The 25503-nt window shown below is 44.4% G+C and overlaps 1 protein-coding gene across 10 annotated transcripts in view; it reads right to left on the reverse strand.

Moving 5' to 3' along the window:
* Nucleotides 1–25503, reverse strand: part of kif1b (kinesin family member 1B) — a 237337-nt gene that overhangs the window by 157483 nt on the left and 54351 nt on the right. For all 10 annotated transcript variants that reach the window (XM_078238676.1, XM_078238673.1, XM_078238670.1 and 7 more), the window contains exons 3-5: nucleotides 7466–7542; nucleotides 4080–4259; nucleotides 2038–2103 (exon numbers count right to left, since the gene is read on the reverse strand). In XM_078238676.1, the coding sequence (XP_078094802.1) occupies nucleotides 2038–2103; nucleotides 4080–4259; nucleotides 7466–7542 (323 nt within the window). The remainder of the gene's footprint in view (nucleotides 1–2037; nucleotides 2104–4079; nucleotides 4260–7465; nucleotides 7543–25503) is intronic.

The raw sequence follows: 25503 nt of genomic DNA on the forward strand, positions 1-25503 counted from the left end.
AACAGAAGTTTATTTTTAATTCATGGGATGTTTGGGGTGGGGGTGGCAGCGGCACCCGGCTAGTTGCCCATCCCTAATTGTCCTTCAACTGAGTGGCATGCTAGACTACTTCAGAGGGCATTTATGAGTCAACCACATTGCTGTGGATCTGGAGTCACATGCAGGCCAGGCAAGGATGGCAGATTTCTTTCCTTAAAGGACATTAGTGAACCAAATGGGTTTATTTTTTAAATGACAATTGACAATGGTCGTCACTAGACTTTTAATTCCAGATTTTTATTGAATTTTGCCACCTGCTGATCCAGGCCCCCAGGGGATTGACCTGGGTCTCTGGATTACTAGCCCAGTGACAGTGTCATTGCGCCACTGCCTCCCACTGTGTAGCATCAACATCACTTTGATGTTTAAAAATAACCCACCAATTCATACTGCACGTGTGATATAATTTGAATTTCCAAGTAGTTTTAAGACAGCCAAGTCAGGTTATCAGCATTCAGCTTATTCATGACCTTCATCAGGTGTCACATTCATCTCTTCTCTGGCTAGAATTCAGGTGCAAAGTTTCCGCAGTGCAGAGTCTAGTGACGGACATTATGGGACTAATGGTTCTTGTTTCATTATGAGACCAAAAGACACAGGGGCAGAATTAGGCCACTCGGCCCATCAAGTCTGCTCCGCCATTCAATCATGGCTGATATTTTTCTCATCCCCATTCTCCTGCCTTTTCCCCATAACCCCTGATCCCCTTATTAATCAGGAACCTATCTATCTCTGTCTTAAAGACACTCAATGACCCGGCCTCCACAGCCTTCTGCGGCAAAGAGTTCCACAGATTCACCACACTCTGGCTGAAGAAATTCCTCCTCATCTCTGTTTTAAAGGAGCGTCCCTTTAGCCTGCGGTTGTGCCCTCTGGTTCTAGTTTTTCCTACTAGTGGAAACATCCTCTCCACACTCACTCTATCCAGGCCTCGCTGTATCCTGCAAGTTTCAATAAGATCCCCCCTCATCCTTCTAAACTCCAACGAGTACAGACCCAGAGTCCTCAACTGTTCCTCATACGACAAGCTCTTCATTCCAGGGATCATTCTTGTGAACCTCCTCTGGACCCTTTCCAAGGCCAGCACATCCTTCCTTAGATATGGATTACTCATGATCTAACTGCAAAATTTCATTAGTTAACAGGCAGTCTAAGGACTGAGAACAACATTGAATAAGAAAAGTTTTGAAATGTGGTTATTACATAAATATACGAAAGGTGCAATTTAGATCAGCTGATCTGAAACTTAAAGGCTCATGTATACAGGGCGAAATGCTCATCAGAAATCTCCCCACAGCAGCTGCCAGTGGGGGGGGGGGAAAAGGTCCTATAAGTATTGAAAATGCCCACTTGTACTATAAAGCCATGACTATCTGCAAAATCCATGGTACTTTGCAATAAATTAATGCATTCCCTCACTCATTCCAATAAATTACTTCAACAATTTATACAAAGCCACAAAGTTATCGGTCTTGATTTTTTAAAAGTTCTTTCACCAAAAAGGCAGCACGGTGACACAATGGGTTAACACTGCTGCCTCAGGAACCCAGGTTCAATTCCCGGCTTGGGTCACTGTCTGTGTGGAGATTGTACACTCTTCCCCCCCCCCCCCCCCGCGCCTGTGTGGGTTTCCTCTAGGTGCTCCGGTTTCCTCCCACAGTCCGAAAGATATGCGGATTAGGTGGATTGGCCATGCTAAATTCTCCCTGAGTGTCGGAGGGACTAGCTAGGATAAATGCATGGGGTTATGGGGATAGGGTTTGGGTGGGATTGTGGTCGGTGCAGATTCGATGGGCTGAATGGCCTCCTTCTGCACTGTAGGGATCCTATGATTCTATGAAAAAGGAACTTTGGAGATGTGATCAGGCCCACGATGACCCCACGACAACAGGAAATGGAACTAAACCTCAGCCTCCAATAGGTTACTTGGAAATGAAGAGTTGGGTTCTAATCCGGCAGTTGCTCTCTTTGACACGTTCTTTCTGCGCTGTTTCTTACCTCCACGGAATACGACATGTCAGAATTGCTGTTGTCATTGATTTTTTCAAAGAGGTCTTCACAAAGCTGCAGAAAGAAAGAACAAGTTACTGTTTATGGTCTCAGCAGAAGCCACCAATCAAAGACAAATCTGATCATCTACGTGCGAATGTAACATTTTTGTTTATTCGTTCATGGGACATGGGCGTCGCTGGCTGGGCCAGCATTTATTGCCCATCCCTAGTTGCCCTTGGAGGGCAGTTGAGAGTCAACCACATTGCTGTGGCTCTGGAGTCACACGTAGGCCAGACCAGGTAAGGACAGCAGATTTCCTTCCCTAAAGGAAATTAACGAACCAGGTGGGTTTTTCCGACAATCGACCATGGTTTCATGGTCATCAATAGATTCTTAATTCCAGATATTTTTTATTGAATTCAAATTCCATCAACTGCCATGGCAGGATTTGAATCTGGGTCCCCAGAACATTAGCTGAGTTTCTGGATTAATAGTCTAGCGATAATACCACTAGGCCATCACCTATTCCTTTTGGGATACCATGTCAAGATGAGGAGGATGTTCCCCATTGAAGCAGATTTTTGGTCTTGAATTCTTAGATGGCCATTAATTTTATTTCATTTTAAACTACTTTGTATTGGGCACAAAGGTTTAAAATGCTCAAAACATTCAAGTTTTCCAGCACATCAAAACATCCACCTTTATCCCTACTGCAGCCGACTGCCAGAGACAGAATCAATGTACCTAACCAAATTACAGTTGCTGTAAAATCTAATTTTAGTCACTTCTTCGGTGGATTACAAAAAAAAAAATCAGTTGACGGATTAAAGTATTAGTGACTATTCTACCCAATACAAGGATTGACTCATGCTAGGCGTTGGAGCTGATGATTTTCTTTTAAAAGCAAGATAAAACAAAATAGATTTTACATTCTATGAAAGTGCTGACCACCATAATTACCAGTTGGCATTTTCATTCACCAGCCATGCCATAATACAATCAATGGCATGTTGAACAAAGCCATTGACAGAAAGACTCTTCTATGTAACTCATGCTTTTGTAAATTAGTAAACTAGAAGCAGTAGGCCATTCAGCCCTTTGAGACTACTCCGCAATTCATTTTGATCATAGCTGATCATCGAATTCAATATCCTGATTCCCCCCTTCCTCCCATATCCCTTGATCCCTTTAGCCCCAAGAGCTTATATCTAATTTCTTCTTGAAATGACAACGTTTTGGCCTCAACTACATTCTGTGGGGCCATCATCAAAATAAAAAGCTATTCACAAAGTCCAGACGTTTACTAGGTTGATCCCGAGTATGGAGGGATTTTCTTATGAGGAGAGGTTGAATAGGCTTGGGCCTGCACCCATTGGAGTTTAGAAGAATAAGAGGCGACCTTATTGGAAGTATACAATTCTCAGGGGGCTTGACAGGGTAGATGCTGAAAGGGTGTTTCCCTTTTTGGGACAATGTAGGATAACTTTAGGGCATAACCTCAGAGTAAGGGGTCACCCATTTAAGACAAAGATGAGGAAGAATTTCTTCTCTCAGAGGGTAGTGAATCTGTGGAATTTATCGCAGAGGGCCGTGGAGGCTGGGTCATTAATTATGTTCAAGGTTGAGATAGACGGATCTTTAATCAGTAAGGAAATCTAAAGGTAAAGTCACCATAGTCCCAGGTGCCCACAGGCTGCTCCCCCCTTTGAGGGGGAGAGCTGCCTGGTGGTGATTTAACCCGAGGATCACCCCACCTCAGACGAGGGGCAAGGTTGAGAAGGCATGAATAACCTCAGCCGGTACAGGAATTGAACCCGCACTGTTGGCATCGCTCTGCATCACTAACCAACAGTCCAGCAAACTGAGCTAAACCCACTGAATCAAGGGTTGGGGATAAGGCAGGAAAGTGGAGTTGGGTACATCAGAGCAGTCATGATCTCATTGAATGGTGGAGCAGACTCGATGGGCCGAATGGCCCACTTCTGCTCCTACACTTTATGGTCCAAAATGTTTTAGTCGCAGCGTTACAAATTCAGATTGAGCATCACCTGTGGAATTATCCCTTGATGATCTTTATCCTGCTTTCCCATCATAGTATAGGATTTTCCGGCTCCCGTTTGCCCGTATGCGAAAATGCATACATTGTAACCTTCAAATGAGTGTTGCAGCATTTCTTTACCAATGTCATTGTAGACTTGACTCTGAGAGGCAAAGGCTGGATCTTCAGGCTGAAAAAGGAAAATAAAATATTGTTTTAGATCACGTTTGATTTAGCGAGGCAGGACAAGGACTAAAAACATGCAATTTTTTAAAAATTCATGTGACATGGGCATCGCTGGCTGGCCAGCATTTATTGCCCATCCCTAGTTGCCTGAGGGCAGTTGAGAGTCAACCACATTGCTGTGGGTCTGGAGTCACTTGTAGGCCAGACCAGGTAAGGACAGCAGATTTCCTTCCCTAAAAGGACATTAGCGAACCAGATGGGTTTCTCTGACAATCGACAATGGTTTCATGGTCATCAGTAGATTCTTAATTCCAGACAATATTTATTAAGTTCAAATTCCACCATCTGCCATGGAGGAATTCAAACCTGGGTCCCCAGTTTCTGGATTAATAGTCTAATGCCAATACCCACTAGGCCGTTGTCTTATCCCAAAGACAACTGCAAGAAGAAAACAGCTGCTGAGACTGTTCCTGTGAATGTGGCAACCTTACCGTTCAATTGTCGATAGATTGATGGCGGGACGTGAACACAAGCCGTCTGGGATTATTAGCCCAAGCCTCCAGGCTGGTCTCTTGCAAATATTTTTGGGAAGGGCGTGGCAAAGGGTAAAGGAGGTAAGAGACAGAAAGGAGAATTGTGCCGAAAATCCCTGCTCCTGCAGGAGTGCAGCACTTCCAGCAAGACTGGAGAAAGCATCTCACCTTCGCCTGATTCGGCATAAAACACCCATAGGAAAGTGCAAATCAGTCACCCTGTGATCAATTGCACTGCACATTGTAGTTTCTGTTTATTTTCTTGGGTACAGTTCAGTACTTTTATTCCAACCAAAAAACTTTACTTAAATTCAATCCAATTCATGGTCCCCACGTGGAAAATTGCATCAGGTAAAGCCTCAGTTTAACCACATTGGCTACCCTGATCCTTTACTCTACACTAGCCTGGGCAAACCACCATTGCAGGCAACTGCACACCTGAAGTGCAATGGGCTAGCCTTGCCATCTGTCTGATCATGATTTCACACCTGCCAGGTAACTTTTGTTAAGATTCTCACCGACCCTAGTACTATTAGAAGCTTGTTGGAAGAGACTCATCAACATCCCTTTTAGTTCTCAGGGCAGGCACTTGGACCAACTGGTGGAAGAGATTCTGGGAAGTTACTGATGGGGCATAAAAGTTAGGGATAGTGTTAAGAGTTCAATGTATGAGATGAAGGGGGTGGGGTGAGGCAGGAGGGAGAGCTGAGAGTGCAGGGGGGTGGGAGGGGGGGTGGTGAGGGGTGAGGAGGAGAGAGAGAGAGAGAAAAAACCAAGTAAACCACAGAGAAAGCAACAGCGGAGGATAAGGTGACTCATAACTCCAAACACATCAAGTGAGCACACTTTGCATAATATATCAGAGCTGCAACGACAAAATAAGCTGTCAGTTACAGAGTTTTGAAGAGCGTTGAAGATGTGACAAACACTAACGATGACAGCGCCGAAAGCATTTCAAAGCAAACAGGCTTGTAAAAATAAAAATTGGACAAAGTAGACGACCTACACAGTAAATTAAAATTCTCAACGAGAAATAAAGAGCACAGGTGACAATTTCTCCAGGTGCCCTCATGTGTGCGTGCGCGCGCACACGTGTATAAAATATATTTGGCAAATTCTCCCTACAGCAAGCGTGACTGAAATCGAGGACACAAAACATGTGTTTAGCTGCTACATTTATTAATTAGGACAGTCTCATTTTTGTGCTTATATAAATGTTTAAAAGAAAAAAAAAATCAAGGTGACCTGTGAATTTAGCCCTTATCATGGGGGGGGGGGGGGGCACAGTGGTTAGCACTGCTGCCTCACAGCGCCAGGAACACGTGTTCAATTCCCGGCTTTGGGTCACTGTCTGTGTGGAGTTTGCACGTTCTCCCTGTGTCTGCGTGGGTTTCCTCCGGGTGCTCCGGTTTCCTTCCACAATCCAAAGATGTGCGGGTGAGCTGGATTGGCCATGCTAAATTGCCCCTCAGTGTCAGGAGGACTAGCTAGGGTAAATGCATGGGGTTTTAGGGATAGGGTCTGGGTGGGATTGTGGTTGGTGCAGACTTGATGGGCTGAATGGCCTCCTTCTGCACTGTAGGATTCTATGATAACTATGATCTATGAAACCAGACCCCCAAGGTAGAAGAGAACGAACAAATTGGTCACATGTGGATAATGCTGCCAGTGGAAACCACAAGTAGTCCATTCAGGACTTGGGGGAAAAAAACAGATTGTTGCTATAGTGTATTCTGTCTAAGAGTCAATAGCTGCATTCCTATTGAAGCCACTTCTCACGCCAACTTATATCAGCACAGACATGTCCAGCTCTCTCATCAGTAACTTTTCAAACCTGAACGTGCTGCAAATTTCTTTCCAGTATCCCTGGATCCATCTCAGGATAAAGAGAGAGGGTGTGAAGGCAATTTAGTCCAAGACTTTCACAATGTTAATGTACGTGAATCCCTCGGAGGAATGGAAAAACTGTCCTGAGGAAACGGTTTCTGTAAGAACGGCCTGACTTCTACTCAACAAATTCACCCACATTGAGGATTCAGCAGCAGGCAGAGCGAATGAAAGGGAATGGAGAGAATCATATTGGCACAGACAGGGTGGATAGTCAGAGGCCTTTTCCAGGGGTGGGAGGGTCAACTCAAGAGGGCACAGGTTCAAAGTGAGGGGGGGGAAATTTAGGGGAGGCCTGCGGGGAAAGCTTTTCCACACAGAGGACGGTGGGTGCCTGGAACATGCTGCCAGTAGAGGTGGTGGAAGTAGGCACATCAGCAATGTTCAAGGCATATCTTGATAGACACATGAATAGGAGGCAAACAGGAGAATAGAAACCATGTCTGGGCAACAAGTGAGTCTAAATAATTAGGAATCGGCGCAGGCTTGGTGGGCTGAAGGGCCTGTCCCTGTGCTGTACTGTTCTTTGTTAACACCGCTGCCAAAGCAGCATTTTAAAAGACAAGAGGAGAAAAGTGGGGAAGAAAATCATTCGTACAAACCTATACCCTACCCAAGGATATAATGAAAAGCTAAAACATGTTACACACTCTATTTCTGGTTCAAGAGTATCACTTAAATACTTTTTTTCCTTTGAACTGCCTGGAACAGACATTAAGCACCATTAATGGCCTTGCCATGAATGTACTTTTATTGAAACAATCTAGGTCGGTAGAAGCAGGATTCTTACCGAGGTATGTGACCAATAAGAGTAATCAAAGCTGAAGGTCTTTGGTGATTCCTTTGGGTTCTTCGGGTTTATAATACCTAAAGCAAGAGAAACAAAGAGTTAGTGAGTTATTCTCAAGGCTTTACCTTTAGAACCAGCTGTGAAATGCAGTAAACAAGTGGTAACCTGGATAAGTTATCATGCACTCTTCCTAGTCCTGTCCACCATCTACAAGGTAACAAGTGAAAATTGTGATGGAATATACTCCACTTGCCTGGATGAGTGCCGCTCCAGCAACACTCAAGAATCTTGATATCATCCAGTACAAAGCATCCCTCATGCACCAATTTCAAAATTCACTCGCTTACCACCAATCCATACTGGCAACAGTGTGTACCATCTGCCCAGTTGCATTGCAGCAACCCACTAAGCTCCCTTTGAGGAGGTCCGTCCAAACCCGCAACCTCTACCACCAAAGACAGACAAGGGTGGCAGATGCAGGGAATACCTGTGGTGAACCATAGATGGTTACCACTATGGGTACTGAACCATAGATGGTCAGCACTATGGGTACTTGTACATATGTTACTGTTGTCACTGTTGGGGTTAGGGTTGGGGTGTTCTACCTGTTGGTATTGTTCTGTGGTACACTCCGGTTGGCTCCGCCTACCTGTAGGAGTATAAAGGTCACTGCACTGCCTGGTGACCCTTTAGTCTGGGATTGTATTGTTATATAGTATGCTCCATTCTTGTTACTAATAAAAGCCTTTATTTCCTGGGTACGATCTAGCCTCCCGAGTGATTTAATCGCGCATCAATACCGTCACCTGCAAATTCCCCTCCCAGACACACACGATCCTGATCAGAACTACATCACTGTTCCTTCACTGTCGCTGGGTCAATATCCCCGGGTCAATATCCCCCCCCTCCCCCAAACAGCATTGTGGATGTACCTACACCTCAGACTGCAGCAGTTCAAGGCAGCAGCTCACCAACACCTTCTCAAGGGCAATAGATTTCAGCTGTGCGAGTCATATTCAGATCCCATGAATGAATAAAAGTTCCAACTGCATTTCAGTGAGGAGTGAGGTTTTTTTTGATTCGTGGGGCATGGGTGTCGCTGGCTGACCAGTATTTATTGCCCATCCCCATCTTCCCTTGGTGGGGCAGTTGAGAGTCATCCACATTGCTGTGGCTCTGGGGTCACACGTAGGCCAGACCAGATATGGACGGCAGATTCCCTTCCCTAAAAGGACATTAGTGAACCAGTTGGGTTTTTCTGACAATCGACAATGGTTTCATGGTCATCAGTAGATTCTTAATTCCAGATTTTTTTATTGTTGAATTCAAATTCCACCATCTGCCGTGGTTGGATTCAAACCCGGGTCTCCAGAACATCAGCTGAATTTCTGGATTAATAGACTAGCGATAACACCACTACGCCATCGCCTCCCTTGGTGATGTGGGGGAAGTTCTTCCCCTCAAGGAAAGGAAACGTGAAAATTCTAATACAGCACGAGGAAGTACCTGGTTGAGCAGCCCTATCGCTGCAAATTACATCACAACTGTGGTCCCCTCACCCACCATCATGACTGATGACGTGCAACATTCAGTGAAGGAGGTGGGGATGGTGGAAGAAGCAAATATAAAATTTGAAAGGGGAAAGAATGTCATAAAAGCAAAAAAAAAACAAGTTTTACTATAGTACAACAGCCACATTTTGCTGCTCAAATTTGGAAGTTTCCCACAGCACACAATGGCAAAAATGACAGGGGAATAATTCGGTTACTAAATTGTTAGAAAATGACACCCAACACAAAGTCATCATTAAAACCTAGAAACTGATAAGCATCACCCTGATAATATGTTCAACAGACTTGCTCATTTCAGTTTTCCAAGCTTCATCACCAATCCTCATCAGAAGAATCCTCACAGGAACTCGAGCGAGTGTCATTTGGGATCTAGAACGTCTAGAAAGTCTAGAGTGGGGACTCGCAAGAATATCTTTATGTTCATTAATGCCATTCTGCAGAGATTAAGATGCATTTCTGTTCCTGTGATTTTGTGGTTATTCAAAAGCGGAAGATATGAGATTATACTTGGTTGCTGCTATTTAAATATTAGGTGTTCTTCCCCAGAAGGATAAATCTAGGGCTACATTGCCCCACTCCTTTCTCTCAATATTCTGATAGTTGCAAGGTCAAAATTGTGAAACTCACTTCCCAACAGCACTATGGATGTACCTACGGAGGCCGACCAGTCTGCTCTTTTATAGGACTCCAGACATACAACAATAAGGGCTCTCAACCACCCTCAAAAACAGCCTAGCAAGCCACTTTCTTGTATTCAGGGCAACCACTTTCTCAAGGCCAATTAATGGTTACTAATAAACGCTGACCTTATCAAGGACACCCACATCCCTTGAATGAATGTTTTTAGAAAATCAAAGATTGAAACAAAAGACTTGATCTTAACTGGCACAGACTTCCCGTATTAGCTTTCACCAGGAAATGCTGTTATTGACACAATGAGCATCTGGCTTAGCTTCTGAAAAAAACAGCTTACTCTTAATGTTTCAGCCTCCCATCCATTCACTCTGCCTACACTTCCCGCTGCCTCGGCAAAGCAGCCAGCATAATTAAGGGCCCCATGCACCCCGGACATTCTCTCTTCCACCTTCTTCCTTCGGGAAAAAGATACAAAAGTCTGAGGTCACGTACCAACCGACTCAAGAACAGCTTCTTCCCTGCTGCTGTCAGACTTTTGAATGGACTTACCTCGCATTAAGCTGATCTTTCTCTACATCCTGGCTATGACTGTAACACCACATTCTGCACTCTCTCCTTTCCTTCTCTATGAACGGTATGCTTTGTCTGTAAAGTGCGCAAGAAACAATACTTTTCACTATGTCAATACACGTGACAATAATAAATCAAATAAAAAGGAGGAGTGACGGTCGAGTCTGGCCTCTCAGTAGCAAACCTACAGGTATCAACCTATCACAAGTCCAGGTTTGCCTGGCCAATCACATTGGACCTGATGAGGGTAGTTTGAAAGGAATGTAAACAAAACACAAACTCCACTCCTCCTCCCCTGGATTTTAACATCAAACACAGACTCCAAGTATGAGGTTAGTCATTTTGGACTAAAAAAGGACAGATCAGAATACTTCTTAAGTGGCATGAAGTTAAATACAATCAATGTCCAAAGAGACTTCGGGGTTCAGGTGCATAGATCTTTAAAATACCACAAACAACTGCAGAAAATAATCAAGGTGGCCAATGGAATGCTGACCTTTATATCGAGAGGACTGGAGTATAAAGGACACAGGTTATGCTGCAGCTATACAGAACCCTGGTGGTTAGATACCACTTGGAGTATTGTGAGCAGATCTGGGCACCACACCTTAGGAAGGACATATTGGCTTTGGAGAGAGTGCAGCTCAGGTTTACAAGAATGATACCTGGACTTTGAGGGGTTTACCTCTGAGGAGAGATTATACCAATTAGGCCTGTTTTTTCTAGAAGTTAGAAGGTTAAGGGGTGATCTGATCAAAGTCTTCAAGATACTAACAGGAAAAGACAAAGGTAAGGCAAAGATAAACTATTTCCACTGGTTAGAGATTCTAGAACTAAGGGCATAGTCTAAAGATCAGGGCCAGACCATTCAGAAGGGACGCTCGGAAGCACTTCTACACACAAAGGCTGGTAGAGGACAAACAGCAGTTGATGTTCAATCTGTTGCTATCTGTAAATCTGAGATAGACAATTTTTTGTTAAGCAAAATGTATTAAGGGATATGGGCCAAAGGCTGGTTTATGTAGTTAGGCCACAGATCAGCCATGATCTCATTCAATGTCGTCGGAACAGAGGTCATTCAGCCCATCAAATCTGCACCGACTCTTCGAAAGAGCATCCCACCCAGGCCACCCCCCGCCCCGTCTCCATAACCTTGCACATTTTCCATGGCTAATCCATCTAATTTACACACCTTTGAGCTCTAAGGGGCAATTTAGCATGGCCAATCCACCTAACCTGCAGTTTGGACTATAGAAGGAAACCGAAGCACTCGGAGCAAACTCATTAAATAAAAATCATTGTGAAATCAAATGCTGATTTCAAGTCTATAAAGATTGAACACAGTGTTTGGAAAGTGAGAATTGTTTGCCTTGATTACAGAGGCAGGTCATTTTAAATTATTAATGTCTCACCCAGTAGTTTTGTAGTATTTAGAAAATACAATTTGAATAACTATCCATTAATCGCCCAATACCTCTAAAACAAAGATCAACATGAAGGTTTGTAAATGCTTTCCCTACAATTCTGAAAAGCTATGCATTATTTTCCATGTAAACTGTTAATTATGAAACATATTTATTTAAAATGTTAAAATCATGTCAAGGCAAAATACAGTCCAGCTACATACTGATTGAAGTGATAGAAAATAGGTCAAAATCATGATTGTTATCCTTTAATCCATATTCCTCTAATCCTTTAATATTTGAAAATGTACAAATTGAACAAATCCTACTTCCCCTCTGCTGATTAGGCATCAGATACCAGAGTGAAGAATGGTGATGATGGATTGAATGGGTGAATAATCAACACTGTTATTTTTCATATATTACTATAAGAGCCTTGCTTAATTTATCCAGAAGAATCCACAGGCCTAGCACAAAGGGAAAAAAAATAGTGCCACAATGCCATAGGCAGGCATGCACGCTCCCCAATTCCAGCCTTGTACTAAGTCTATGACCACCCGTATTTCATTGAAGCTGCTTCTCTCTCTTCCCCGCCGCCCCCAGCTACCACGGAAGCCTCCACACCTCTCATCACATCTCTCAACGTTGAATTGGAACAAAGCCAATTTTATGGGATTAGTAGGAAATTAAGGTCAAGCTTTGTATTAGCAAAATGCCATGTAGAACCAAGAAAACTCATGCACAGGGAAAACGTTTATTTAAATTGCAATATTAAAAGTAAAATTATCTACATGAAACATTTCCCATTTTACAGTTACTGTAGAAAATGGGCAGATTGTTCCCACAGTTGTATCACACTGAAACTCCAAGTCAATCAAAACTATAATCTCTCTTTAAGCTCCTAAAATTGAAAGCAAACTCCTTTCTTTCCTTGTACGGCCACTGCCATGTGACAATTTCAGGAGCTAGTTCCATGAAAATGTCTCATTCATGGAAGTATGGTCAAACAGCCAATCATGAAATGAAGGCAGCAGCATCCTCATTCCAAATACCAAAATGCAAACCAACACTTGCACAGCATTCATAGCTTAAAAGGCAATCCGCCAGAAATAGAAACAGTTGTTAGTGGTTCTGTCAATTGAAGTAATCTCCTTGTGCAACTATCTGACTCCATGTTAATGCATCCAATCTAGTAGGACACAAGAGATTAGCATTTCCCAATATAACTCATGGAGTGGTTTGTATTCTGCAACAAAAATTGAGATAGCTGCAACTGCCACGGTGAAAAGGCTGTTCATTTTAGATTATCTGCTCTTGAAAATAAAACATAAATTACTTATTGCTCGCCTATACACTGCAGAGTGAATTCAAATCTTGCCCCTTTTATCACCAGCAATCATCTGTGTGTTTTTGGGGTATTACTTTACATCTGCCTCTGTCTCAGTGCATTGTGGACATTGAAGGAACAATTAAAGAACCGCTTTCTTTTTATTCAGTCTTCCTCGAGGTGTGGGCCGTGCTGGCAAGGTCAGCGTTTGTTGCCCCATCCCTAACTGCCCTCAAGGTGGTGACGAGCTGTTACTTATCTGGATCAGTACATTTGAAAACTGGTTAAACCATAAGATATAGGTGCAGAATTAGGCCATTCAATCATGGCTGATAAGTTTCTCAACCCCATTCTCCCGCCTTTTCCCCGTTACCTTTGATCCCCTTACCAATCATGAACCCCTCTCTGTCTTAAATACACTCAATGACCCGGCCTCCACAGCCTTCTGTGGCAATGAATTCCACAGATTCACCACCCTCTGGCTGAAGAAATTCCTCCTCATCTCGGTTCTAAAGGGTCGTCCTTTAGAATCCTAGTCTTTCCTACTAATGGAAGCATCTTCTCTGGTTATGTCATGGGTGGCACAATGGTTAACATTGCTGCCTCACAGCGCCAGGGACCCGGATTCGATTCCCGGTTTGGGTCACTGTCTGTGTGGAGTTTGCACGTTCTCCCCGTGTCTGCGTGGGTTTCCTCCCACAGTCTGAAAGACGTGCTGGTTAGGTGCATTGACCTGAACAGGCGTTGGAGTGTGGCGACTAGGGGAATTTCACAGTAACTTAATTGCAATATTAACGTAAGCCTTACTTGTGACTAATAAATTAACTTTAAACTTCATGTCACAAGTTGCTTGGAATTACATGGACGTTACAACACAAACGGACCATTCATCCCAACCAATCTCCATAGCTTATATCCTCATCTTGTATTCCCATATTCCTTTGCTCCTCCTTGCTTTAGCCACCTGAACAATCCATTCTTGCTCAGTGCAGACTCGATGGGCTGAATGGCCTCCTTCTGCACTGTAGGGTTTCTATGTTTAACATGATCGCTAATTCGAGCATTAACTCTCAAAGTGTGTCTATAGATCCATGACCTTAGAAAAAAGTTCTTCTGCTTTCTATCCTAATTGTCTTTGACTTAATCTTATAGCTTCATTCCCCCTTGTTCAAGACCGCACAACCACTGGCAACAGCATATTTCCATTCACTCTGACCCATTTCATCATAATTTAAACACCTCCTCTACCACATCACCTTGTAATTGGCTCTTCTGTAACAAAAAGTCCCCGGTCTTTTCCCAGTCTTTCTTCACAAATGTTTTTTTTTCCAAGACCAGGCATCATGCTTTTGAATTGATGTCATACTCTCTTTATTGCCTTTGAATATATTTTATAGCCTGGAATCCAAAACTATAAACTGTCCTCCAAATGTCCGAGACCTAACTATCTTCAGCTGCTTCATCAATGACCTTCCTTCCATCATAAGGTCAGATATGGGATGCTCGCTGATGATTGCACAACATTCAGCATCAGTTTCCATGACTCAGATACTGAAGCAGCCCGTGTCCAAATGCAGCATGAGCTGGACAATATCCAGGCTTGGGCTGACAAGTGGCAAGTGACATTCGGTACCACACAAGTGACATTCGGTACCACACAAGTGCCAGGCAATGACCATCACCAACAAGCGAAAATCTAACAATCACCCTTTGATATTCCAACACAGAATAGAATCCCTACAGTGCAGAAGGAGACCATGCGGCCCATTGAATCTGCACTGACTCTCTGACAGGTCATCTTACCCAGGCCCATCCAATTCCCTTAACCCATGCATTTAGCCCACTAATCCCCCTAACCTAGACTAAGGGGCAATTTAGCATGGCCAATCCACCTAACCCGAACTCTTTGACTGTGGGAGGAAACCTGAGTGCCCGGAGGAAACCCACACAGACACGGGGAGAATGTGCAAACTCCGCACAGTCACCCAAGGCTGGAATTGAACTCGGGACCCTGGCACTGTGAGGCAGCAGTGCTAACCACTGTGCCACCCAATGGCATTATAATCACTGAATCCACCATTATCAACATTGTGGGGGCTACCATTGACCAGAAACTGGACTGGACTTGTCACATAAATACTGCAATGACAAGACAAGGTCAAAGGCTAGGAATCCTGCAATAAGTAACTCACCTCCTGACTCCCCAAAGCCTCAATCCAGCTACAAGATGGAAGTCAGGGGTGTAGTGGAATAGTCTCCATTTGCCTGGTTGACTGCAGCTCCAACAACACTCACAGTAGCTCAACACCATCCAGGACAAAGTAGCCCATTTGATTGGCACCTCATCCATAAACATTTACTTCCCCCACCTCTGATGCACAGTGGCAGCAGTGTGTTCCATCTACATGATATGCTACAGGAACTCACCAAGGCGCCTTAGACAGCATCTTTCAAACCCTCGACCACTACCATCTAAAAGGATAAGGGCAGCAGGCACATGGGAACACCAGCACCTGGAAGTTTTCCTCCAAGTCACTCACCATCCTGTTCCTTCACTGTTTCTGGGTCAAAATTGTGGACCCCCCCCCCCCCCCGCTAACAGGTGCAACTAGACCACATGGATAGCAGTGGTTCAAGTAGGCAGCTCACCAGCACCTTCTCAAGGGCCATTAGGGATGGGCAATAAATGTTGGCCTAGCCATATCGCATGTACGAATGAAATAAATTCTTACGGAAAAGGCATTTATGTACATTACCTTAGCCGATATGCAAATGAATCAATCAAAAGGAGCGATGAAAAGTCCAAAAGGAAGGTCAAAACCAAAACAGACTAAACCATGTAATCAAATCAAAACCATCAAGTGTTTTTTTAATACCCAAAATGGAGAAGTTAGATAGAGGAGTCGGAGGAGGTTCTTGGGACCATGAATGTTGGGAGAGACCAGGGCCAATTGGGTTCTGTAGATTCCATGAAATTCTGTACAAATTTGACAGTGGACTAACAATTTTGGCACTGCTCACCCTGCTTCCATCAATCTATGATATCCACATACAAAGTGACCTGCAAAGCTATAGCTACTAATTAGTCTCAACGCCAGGTTAAAGTCCAACAGGTTTATTTGGCATCACGAGCTTTTGGAGCGCTGCTCCTTCATCAGGTGAGTGAAGGGGCAGCGCTCTGAAAGCTCGTGATACCAAATAAACCTGTTGGACTTTAACCTGGTGTTGAGAGACTACTTACCGTGCCCACCCCAGTCCAACGCCGTCATCTCCACATCATAGCTACTAATGTCAAAGGTGCATCATAGGAGTTGGTTTTTACTGGTTTCTGAGAAACTACAATATTTAGAGAGCATAGAGGAACCAGGCCTGGCATGCATAAATAAATGTCCAGTTAAGTGGCCAACAAGTTAATAGAAATTTCACTTGTGTAAATAAAAATGTTTTATGCAAGGCACAAGTCAGGAGCGTGATGGAATACTCTCCACTTGCCTGGATAGATGCAGCTCCAACAACACTCGAAGCTCAACACCATCCAGGACAAAGCAGCCCACTGGATTGGCACCACATCCACAACTTTTCACTCCCTCCACCACCAATGCACAGTGACAGCAGTGTTACAATTATAAATAATGAACTATGGTCTTTTGCTAAGCTTGTGTCACGCATTGAGATATTGGAGCTTATTCTGGCTGGGGGCAGGTGGATGCTGGAGATTCCTTGTTACTGAATTTAGGCGTTGCAGCTGCAGCAAGCAAAGCCCAAGAGAATGGCAACCACCACTCATTTGGTCAATGTTCACCATTTGAGATTCCTTGAAGTAAGCTTCTTGGAGCATTCAATGATACCTTCAGCAAGATAATGCAGATGCAATGCAGGAAGCAAGGGAGGTTTAAAAAAAAGAAATGAATAAAAATAAACTTTGATAACATCTTGAACAATAGTTCCCCTAGCAAATATCTGAAGTATTTCTGAAATGACAAGGGCATCCTTCCCGGATTGCCCCATGATCTTTGTGTCCTTTGGCATGCTTCCAGTTTGGCTGCAGATTCCTACACATGGAAATAGTCTAAAGCACCAGGATCCAGTCGACAATCTCCAGCACGGGGAATCCCCACATTCTTCCTCGGAAACAAGTACTCAAAGGTATGAACATCAGAAGGTACAGCAATGGCTGCCCTCAAGGTAGAGTTTTGGTACAGACCGTCAACGGAATGGCGGGTGGAGGGGAAAAGAGAGAGAGGATCAAAGGTTTATTTTCAAGTTTATTTATTCGTGTCACAAGCTTATAGTAACACTGCAGTGAAGTTACTGTGGAAATCCCCTGGTCGCCACACTCTGGCACCTGTTTGGGTGCCATGAGGGGAGAATTTAGCATGGCCAATTTCAACTAACTAGCACGTCTTTTGGACTGGTAGGAGGAAACTGGTGCACCCGGAGGAAACACACGCAGACATGGGGAGAACATGCAGACTCTGCACAGACAGTGACCCAAGCCGGGAATCGAACCCAGGTCCCTGACACTGTGAGGTAGCAGTGTTAATCACTGTACCATCGTGCCATATATTTCGAGATGTATTTGCTCCCAGCTCTTCAAATCTGGCGATAATGAAACTGCTGTATAACATATTTAAATAAAAAGGCTCATTACTTGGTAATGTCGCAGGCAAGAACTTATAGTATCCCTGAAATGCAAACATGCAGTACTTCTAAAAGACCGCAGAACAGCTGCCAGATGCAAGCACAGCTTGTTCCGCAGTCCTCAATAAAAATAGACATTTTTTCTCCTCTGACACAGGATCATTTAACACAGCTTGCTGTCGCTTTTCTTCCAACGCTCACTCAGAAAATTGCTTGGAAGTATTTCATTTAAGGGTGCCATTACACAAAAATCATCTCATCCCAGTCCAATCCAGCAAGGGACACTTTACAAAACCCCTCGCAAAAAATTGAGCCATCCTTTGTACACAGCACGGTGCACCCAGCACCATAGCATTTGAGGATAATGTTGACCTTGTGGGAAATTGCCAGTTGTGGGTTTTTTTGGGTGATCCTGTACTCAGAAATCTGAGGAGTGTGTTTTTAACAAAAATCTCCCATTTCAGGTACATGTATTACCATTTATGGAGCCACTAGAATTGTAAGCAAAAGGGCGCGTGGTGTCATTGCAAAGATCGCAGAGCCCAGAAAACAGAAACAAAAATTCAATGTCATAAATTTCCCAGAGAAAGCCAAGCGCTTAAATATTTTGTAAGAAGTTTCAATAATTTAACAAAACATTCCTGCAAAAAAATAAACATCGATAAAGATTAATTATTTTTGTATTAAGCAGTGAAGAAGCTGTTTTTGAGTTGGTTGGTACGTGATCTCAGACTTTTGTATCTTTTTCCCCCACAGAAGAAGGTGGAAGAGAGAATGTCCGGGCTGCGTGCTCGATTATGCTGGCTGCTTTTCCGAGGCAGCGGGAAATGTAGACAGAGTCATTGGATGGGAGGTTGGTTTGCGTGATGGACTGGGCTTAGTTCACAGTCGGTTTTACCAATCCATAGAAATTTTCCAAAGCAGAAAGTGGCCGATCAGCCCATCGTGCCTGTGCCGGCCAGAAACGAGAAACTAGCCGCTCATTTTGACCCCACTTTCGAACACCTGGCCCATAGCCTTATAGGTCACTGCACTTCAGATGGCAATCTAGGTACCTTTAATCTAGTTCCTTTGGTTATAAACACTGGCTACATCAACACTGCATGTTGAACAGCGCAAGTTTATTTCAAACACAAGGCATTGGGGATGAGCAGCGCAGCGGACCAGGAGACTCAAGTGGAGACTGTTCAGTGGGCTCCCCACTGGGCGCCACGACCTCCGCGAGTCTCTGGGTGCAGAACTGTATAATTTATTTAAATTTGAATTTTCATGTAATATTTGCGGGCCCGGGACTGAGGTTTCCAGGCCCGCTATGGTCTCTTTTCCCCCTCCGTCTTCCCCCAGGAATGGTTCACTCCAGTGGGGTTTACAACAGCTCCCCACTTGCAGGAGAACTGACACCCCGACCCCGCTGGAATGAAGTGGGACCATGGAGGCCACCCAGGAGGTCAGGGGTGAGGAGGGGGGCCCTGGGCATTGCCAACTTGGCCTCCTGGCACTGCACAAGAGGCAAAGTGGCAATGCCCCAGGGGGCACTTTGGCACTGCCCACTGGGTATTATGATGTGGAGATGCCGGCGTTGGACTGGGGTGAACACGGTAAGAAGTCTCACAACACCAGGTTAAAGTCCAACAGGTTTATTTGGTAGCAAATACCATAAGCTTTCGGAGCACAGCTCCTTCGTCAGATGGAGTGGAAATGGGTAATACTGGGTATTAGGCAGTGCAAAGGGGGCAGTGCCTCTCGGGGGGGGGGGGGGGGGGGGGGGAGGGGCAGGGAGAATAAATAGAGGCTAGTGGGATTGGGGATCAGCAATGCGGGGGTCGTGGACTGGCCAGCGATCGGGAGGCTGGCAGTACTACACATGCGCCGATCACCACACTGACAGATCGGCCAACGTCGGAATTGAACCTAGGTCCCTGGGGCACTGGAACGCAGCAGTGCTGACCACTGTGCCACCATGCCACCCTGTTGAACCGTTCTGTAATGTTATTTTACAAATTTTATGAATATTTTTGGGAAAATTAGCTAATCTACTGACTAGCTTCATGCTACAGCTACGGAAATTTGGGAGGGTGATGAAAGAAGGGACATGTCTGTTGTAGATCCAATTCCGCTTTTATTTTTAAATGTCACACAAGTGCTGTAAGGCAATCTTTGCAGCATAGTTTCAATTCTATGACTGGACAGGAGCGGCAGGTGGCAAAATCACAGAACCACTGCATCTGTAATCATCTCAACTCATCAGCAATCTATTTCCTGACTTCCTGGACAATCTCCATGACTAACCAGCAAAGACTTGCTCGTCATATCCATGTAAAGTACAAACTGTCATCAACAGCTGATTCCTTCTCGTTTTTGCAATAACAAACTGGATTGCGAGCACAGTTACATCTATTATCTGACCTGTAACTGCAAGCAACCGACCAAGAAACTGAAGACAAAATTGAAATGAGCGAACAAAATAGCCGCTTTCTTTCTCTACATTACAACCACTGCATATCAAAGAATTCATTGTGTGTAAAGCACTGGTGCCATAAGGTGCTGTATAAATACAAGCCTTTGTACTCTAGCTTCATTGTGTATTTGATAAATAAATATACATTTTGCGATTTATCTTGGGTTAATCCAATGGGGTACAGGCAAGGTGAAAGTAAGTGAGGACCTGCATCCGCTCCTAATCTCCAAATTCACGTCACTTAACCGACAAAATTGAAGTCAGTTAACTTATGATCAAATCACGGAAACTTATTAACCTCAACACAAAAAACTATTTTTTCTCCCCCAAGATGTTAACTACATTTCACAAAAATTGGTGCCCCATCAACATTGCTGCAATGCAAGGGTCAAGATGCACATGTTCATAGTGAGTCTCTATCGCTTCCTGCATCTACTCTGTTGAGCGCTCTAAGAATTTTGTGCGTTTCAATGAGAACATCTTAAAAGGAAGAAAGGTTGAGGAATTTAAGAAGGGAATTCAAGAGCTGATGGCTCCCGGCCGCTGAAAGCACAACCACCAATGGTGGACCAACTGAATTGGGGGGGGGAATTCTCATCACACCGGAACTGGATGATGACATGACCTCTGCCCCAGTCAGGAACCACTCCTGCCCCAGCTACTCAAAGGTTTGGTGTAAGTTTCCCTCGGGATGTGGATGACATGACATTTAACATCCTGAAAACGTGATGCAGAGCCTTTGCTTCACGCAGTTCATTTTACAGCTGAATGGTTTACTGAACCCCTTCAGAGTCAACCTATGGTGAGAAACTGGGATCAGTACAGACATGATGGGTAGTGTGGCGTGATCCGAGATTTTTACAATCCAGAAGTTTCCATGTTATTTTTTTCCTGATACAAACCATAGGATCAATTTAGCATGGCCAACCCACCTAACCTGCACATCTTTGGACTGTGAGAGGTAACCGGAGCACCCGGAGGATACCCACACAGACACAGGAGGAACTCCACACGGACAGTGACCCGAGGCTGGAATTGAACCCAGGTCCCTGGCGCTGTGAGGCAACAGTGCTAACCAACAGGATTTGAACTCACAATATCTGCTTGTCAGGGACATAACTACAAAACGACTGCATTCGCACAAAGTATACTCCACACCTGGTTCCAAGGTAAGAGCACAGAAAATCATAGAAATCATAGAAACCCTACAGTGCAGAAGGAGGCCATTCGGCCCATCGAGTCTGCACCGACCACAATCCCACCCAGGCCCTACCCCCACATATTTACCCACTAATCCCTCTAACCTACGCATCCCAGGACTCTAAGGGGCAATTTTTAACCTGGCCAATCAACCTAACCCGCACATCTTTGGACTGTGGGAGGAAACCGGAGCACCCGGAGTAAACTCACGCAGACACGAGGAGAATGTGCAAACTCCACACAGACAGTGACCCGAGCCGAGAATCGAACCTGGGACCCTGGAGCTGTGAAGCAGCAGTGCTAACCACTGTGCTACCGTGCCGCCCCTGGAAAATAAATATAGTGTTCTTTATTTTTTTAATGTGAACTTTGATGTGCAACATGAAAACTTGTGTTGTAAGATAAGGACAAGGTCAAAATTAACTCGCTTGGTCACTTCTTGCCCCAGTTCATTAGCAGAATGGACTGGTGAATGCAGGACTTGGTGAGCAAACTATTTTAAAATAAGTTTAAATAGACATTATAAACCTTTTCTCTGATAAAAGGAGTGAGCAAGCACTGCAGAACAATCTGATTTCACCTTGGCACAGCAGCACCATCTGCAAACGGTGGAAGATGTACTGTTTAACACCACCTACAGTGCTGACGTCAATTGTGAAGTATGGTGATTCACACGGATGACTAGACTTGGACCTTAGGAAGGTGATACACTTGCTGCTGAAGATCCACGTTTTCAGAGACTGATTCATTTTTTAAACATAAAAGATTACTACACAAGATTACACGAACAGGCCATTTACCCTAACTCGTCCATGCCAGCATTTATGGACCAAAGAAGATTCTACCCATCTAACCCTATTAAAAATCCCTTCTATTCCCTCCTCCCTTATAGGCTTATCTAGTACCCTTTTAAATACATCAAGACCATTCACCTCCATCACCCCCTCTGGTAGCGAGTTCCACACAGTCCAAAGATGTTTAAGTTTATAAGTTTACGTTTATTTATTAGTATCACAAGTAGGTTAACACTGCAGTGAAGTTGTGAAAATCCCCTAGTCGCCACACTTCGGCACTTGCTCGGATACACGGAGAGAATTTAGCATGGCCAACACACCCTAACCAGCACGTCTTTTGGACTGTGGGAGGAAACCGGGGCACCCAGAGGAAACCCACGCAGACGCGGGCTAAATGTGCAGACTCCACACGGCTACCCAAGCCGGGAATCGAACTCTCGTTCCTGGAGCTGTGAGGCAGCAGTGCTGCCACCGTGCCCCGCATGTGCAGGTTAGGTGGACTGGCCATGCTGAAATTACCCCTCAGAGCCTGATTTGTTTCCTTGGTGACTATTCTACTCTGATGGCCTCTAGTCTTGCTCTTCCCCAAGAGTGGAAACACACTCTGTATCCACTCTGTTAAAACCTTTTATAATTTTGAAGACCCCATTAGGTCACAGAGGTTCTTCAGAGGAGGTTCACCAGCTTGATTCCAGGGCTGAAAGGGTAGACGTATGAGGAGAGATTAAAGTTTGGGCTTATATGCGCTGGAGTTTAGAAGGACGAGGGGATCTGATCCAGGTATATAAAGTAAACATAGACCAAATGTTTCCCCTTGTGGGGTAATTTCTAACAAGACATCATAGGTAAAGGTTGAGAAGTAGTAGATTTAAAACTGAGATGAGGAGGAACTACTTCTCGCAGTGGGTAGTGAACCTGAGGCGGCACATGGCACAATGGTTAGCACAGCTGCCTCACAGCGCCAGGGACCCGGATTCAGTTCCGGCTTCGGGTCACTGTCTGTCTGTGTGGAGTTTGCACATTCTCCCCGTGTCTGCATCGGTTTCCTCCCACTGTCCAAAGACGTGCGGGTCAGGTTGATTGGCCGTGCTAAAAAGTGACCATAGTGTCAGGGGACTAGAGGGGTAAATATGTGAGGTTACGGGAATAGGGTCTGGGTGGGATGACGGTCGGTGCAGACTCGATGGGCCGAATGGCCTCCTTCTGCACTGTATGAATTCTATGATTCTATAACTCACTGCCCCATAGCGCGATGGAGTCTGAATCATTGACTGGTTTCAGAAATGAGATAGATATATTTCTGATTTTTAAAAAAGGGTTAAAAGGGATATGGGGTACAGGTAGTGAGGGGAGTTTGAGATCAGGAAGATCATGATTTGACCGAATGGTGGAGCCGTCTCGAAGGGCTGAATTGCTTACTTTTGCTCCTACTTCCTACATAATCACTTTTTACTTAATTCCTCTACCACCCAACCAGGGGTTTGTTGGGGGCCGGGGTGTGCTGTTTGGGCATCAGTGCAAGGATGCAAAATGAAAGGGGGAGGGGGGGTGTTAGGAAAGTTATCCACAATGGAGATTACTCCATTTTACAAGCTGCTTCACAAAGACCCAACGAAAAATTTCTGAGCTAAACTCAGACTGATAGATAGCTAATGGGAAGTCATGGTGTGGTCGAGCCCCAACCAGTACTGAAATTTGGAACTGCATTCTCGGACCACGATTGGTATCCTGGACCAGAAGGGGTAATGATCTCCAGTTGGCCTGATGGCAGATAGCCTGAATTGCAATGACCAGAATAAGGTCATCCAAACAAACAGCTCCAGCTGGTTCAGCTAACATGGCTGTCTCAATGATTCCCCTTTCATGACAAGACAATCAAGACTCATTTCTCAGCAAGGGCATGTTCCTGAATAGCTTCACTATTCCCTTTTCTCCACACTCCTCAAGTTACAGGGAGAAGAAGCAAAAGAGGGATAAAATGTCTTGGGAAAACAAAATTTGTCTGTAATTAATTCCAACATCTTTAAAGGATAAATTTCAAGAAAGTTTTACAAACGCACCTTATCAAGAAACCTGCTAAAAATATTATCCAGAAAATCATTTAATCAATCACTAAGTCTTTGAAATCATTGAAACTTGACAATAAGTATCCAGAAGCATAAAAAGTAACAAAGCAATATAACCCAGTCTCAGCATGCTGTTGCATAGAATCCCTACAGTGCACAAGGAGGCCATTCGGCCCATCGAGTATGCACCGACTCTCTGACAGAGCATCTTACCCAGACCCTCTAACCCCACCCTATCCCCATAACCCCACACATTTACCATAGCTAATCCCCTTAACCTACGCATCTTAATACACTAAGGGGCAATTTAGCATGACCAATCAACCTAACCAGCACATCTTTTGACTGTGGGAGGAAACCGGAGCACCCGGAGGAGACCCACACAGACATGGGGAGAACGTGCAGACTCCACACATTCACCCAAGGCCGGAATTCAACCCGGGTCTCTGGCGCTGCGAGGCAGCAATGCTATCCACTGTGGCACTGTTTTAGGTATTATTTTACCAAGCCTTTTTGCAAAGAGTTAATAGATGCCTTCTAGCATAAATATTACTGATAATTTGATCCTTCAAGGTAAAATATTACAGCAGCTTAAGTCTAGTAATTTTACGCCCACCCCTCTGCCAGATAAATAAATGGTCAGTATTTATTATGCAACGGAGGAAAGAAGTATTGCAAAAATAAATATGTACTGTTCCCACTATCACCTCACTTTATTGGAAATAGATACAATCTAGGAGATTTATCCTTCCATGCATACATCAATACAACTAAATTCAATTACATTTTCTTGAGCATGAAGTCATTGTTTATGAACACATTCTGATTTAACACAAAAAGCCAGGAGCAGGAGTAGGCCCACTCAGCGTCTTGCTCCTGCTCTGCCATTTGATATCTTCAAAGATTCTCTTCCTCACAAGGCAGTGGAAGCAGAGCTCCAAAGACCTTTAACTCTCCACAAAGGGAACAATTTCTCCTCAACTCTGTCCAAGGTGAATGGCCTCTTATTTATAAACAGTGACCCCCCCCTCACCTCCCACCCAGCCCGCCAGTTCTAGATTCACCCACAAGAGGAAACATCCTTTTCACATCCACCCTGTCAACACCCCTCAGAATCTTGTATGTTTCAATCAAGGCACCTCTTACTCTTCTAAACTTGACGGATGCAAACCCAGCCTTTCCAACTTTTCCTCATAAGACAACCCTGCCTATTCCAGATATTAGTCGAGTAAACCTTCTCTGAACTGCAATGGCAATTTAAACCAGTTAATCTAATGGACTAGATGATAAAAGATTACTGTAGATTACAAAAGCAGAGAGGCCATGATGGAGTCATATAGAACTTTGGTGAGGCCACAGCTGGAGCACTGTG

The sequence above is a fragment of the Mustelus asterias genome, chromosome 22, assembly GCF_964213995.1.
Source record: "Mustelus asterias chromosome 22, sMusAst1.hap1.1, whole genome shotgun sequence".
NCBI classification, from domain to species: Eukaryota; Metazoa; Chordata; class Chondrichthyes; order Carcharhiniformes; family Triakidae; genus Mustelus; species Mustelus asterias.